This window comes from Urocitellus parryii, chromosome 4, assembly GCF_045843805.1.
Source record: "Urocitellus parryii isolate mUroPar1 chromosome 4, mUroPar1.hap1, whole genome shotgun sequence".
NCBI classification, from domain to species: domain Eukaryota; kingdom Metazoa; phylum Chordata; class Mammalia; order Rodentia; family Sciuridae; genus Urocitellus; species Urocitellus parryii.
The window spans coordinates 61140039-61142254 of record NC_135534.1 but is presented as its reverse complement, the minus strand read 5'-3'; the positions used below and the strand labels follow the sequence as shown (position 1 = coordinate 61142254).

Genomic DNA, 2216 nt, shown 5'->3' with positions numbered 1-2216 from the left:
CTATGAGCAGGAGAACTGGGTGGACTAAGGCTGTGAAGTTCTGGGGAAGAAACTGGTGAAAGAAGAGAAACTCATGAGGAAGGCTGGGGAAAATAAGGAATAAAAAATAAATAAAACCTAACCCTTAAACCAAAAAAATTCACTGAAATCATTTTATGAGTGGTGACTAAGGAATAGAAAGCAAAAAAATTCCCACATTAATTATTAACAGTCTCCCTTCTTTCATGGAGTACAAGAGAGAGGTGTATTAGCACAAGGTCTGAACTAACGCTCATTTCTTTATGTCTTAAATGCCTTGTCTTCCCACATACCTTCATGAATAAAAGACACAAAAATAATGTACACCATTGCAATGAAAAATGATTTTATTAGGCAGAAACCAGATGCTCAAAGGCCTTCATAAGTTCCCCAATATTTAGTAGTTGTTCTCTGGGGAAAAAGGCCTTTTGTATGAGATAGGTAGCAGGAAAGGTAGCTTAGTGGTATTTGTGAGACAGGGCATTGGCCACACCAGCCACCACCTTCTGAAAAGCAGCCTGTGCCTCTGGAGTGAAATCCTTGCCCAGGTGATGGGCCATCACAATCACAATCATATTGCCCAGGAGCTGTGGGAAGAAAGAAGAGGTGTGAATATGAAGAGTCTGAGCATGAACAGAGAATATTCCAACCTCATCTCCAGCTGTGCTTGTGGTTGTAATTATAAAATAAAAGCAAAATGATAGCTGGACTTAGCTTCTGCTACAGATATGAATTCTCATGTATCTGTCAGAATTTAAAAGCATAAGTTTTCTTCCCTATCTCCCTAACCCAGAAGATAAATTTTTCACTGTTATATGAAAACTTTAAAACTGTGCAAAGAAACACGACAAATTTTATTTTTCTTGCTTGAAAGAGAAATTAGAACTGCATTTTAAAATAGACAATTTTTTAAATGTAAATTTAAAAATGAAATATTTTTAATTTACAAATACAATCTAAAAAGTTAAATGGAAGAAGACAGAGCAGATATTGAAGAAAACAAAAACTGGAAAATGAAAATGAAATGAGAGGAAACAATTGTTGTCAATGGAGAATAAAAGATCAACTGTCCCAAACACTGATACCTTTGCCTCCTGCTATAAACTTATCCTTAGGGAGGAAAAGAAAGGATCACATTGAGGGGATGTCCTCGACTCACCTTGAAGTTCTCAGGATCCACATGCAGCTTGTCACAGTGCAGCTCACTGAGACTTGCAAAGGTGCCCTTGAGGTTGTCGAGGTGTTTCAGGCCATTACTAAAGGAATCAATCACCTTCTTGCCATGCGCCTTCACTTTAGCATTGCCCATAACAGCAGATGCAGAGGACAGGTCCCCAAAGGAATCAAAGAACCTCTGAGTCCATGGGTAGACAACCAGCAGCCTGAGGGGGTGAAAAGAGCCAGGTCATGCAGAAAGTGAGTGCCTGTCAGAGATGTCTGTCTCCACAGGCTCAGCTTCCATCCCCTTCCTCACCCCAAGCTGCCTCATGACATGGATACTCACCTGCCCAGGGCCTCACCACCAACTTCTGCTGCATTCACCTTGCCCCAGGCAGTGCTAATGGCATTCTTCTCCCCATCACTCAGATGCACCATTGTGTCTTTTTTGGGGGGGTTGCTAGCAAACACAAGTGTGTCAGAAGCAAGTATAAGCAGCAGCTGGCCCTGCTCTGTCCTTTATGCCCAACCTTGACTCCTGCATTCCCTGCCCTAATGAGCTCATTGGCCAAGACTAGGGTGTGGCCCTACAGGGTGAGGTTTGCATGATGACAGCCATAACAGTCCTTGGCAGCTCTGGCACTGCCTTGGAGTTTGACTTCAGGCTCTCAGCCCCCCTTCTTCATATCTACTGGTCCCATGCCAGCAGTTCAAGTTGCCCCTAAAATCAGCCTCCTGGGCAACTTTACTTCTATGAATTTTGGAATAACTACCTGGTAGGTCTATTGGAAATTATTTCCCTAATTATCTTATTATGTAAATTTGGAAAGGAGGCACAAATTATAAAAGAAATGTGCCTGTTGTGTTTTAGCAAGAGTGTATGGAGTGATCTCCTCCTGTTTCTCCAGAATATATAAAATAATCCACAGACAGAATGGATAAAGGCTCTCTCATGATTCTAAGTATGTCTTCCTTCTCCTGATTTGGATTTCATCCTCCTCCTAAGAAAATAAATATTCATTCATTCTGTCAGTCATTCA

At 41.4% G+C, this 2216-nt stretch overlaps 1 protein-coding gene across 1 annotated transcript; it reads right to left on the bottom strand.

Moving 5' to 3' along the window:
• Positions 1-335: 335 nt before the first annotated feature.
• Positions 336-1676, bottom strand: LOC144254449 (hemoglobin subunit beta-S/F). Its single transcript, XM_077797604.1, has 3 exons — positions 1523-1676; positions 1178-1400; positions 336-605 (listed from the first exon to the last, which is right to left on the bottom strand). The coding sequence occupies exons 1-3, from the start codon at positions 1612-1614 to the stop codon at positions 477-479; spliced, it is 444 nt and encodes a 147-aa protein (XP_077653730.1). The 5' UTR covers positions 1615-1676; the 3' UTR covers positions 336-476.
• Between the last annotated feature and the right edge of the window lie 540 nt (positions 1677-2216).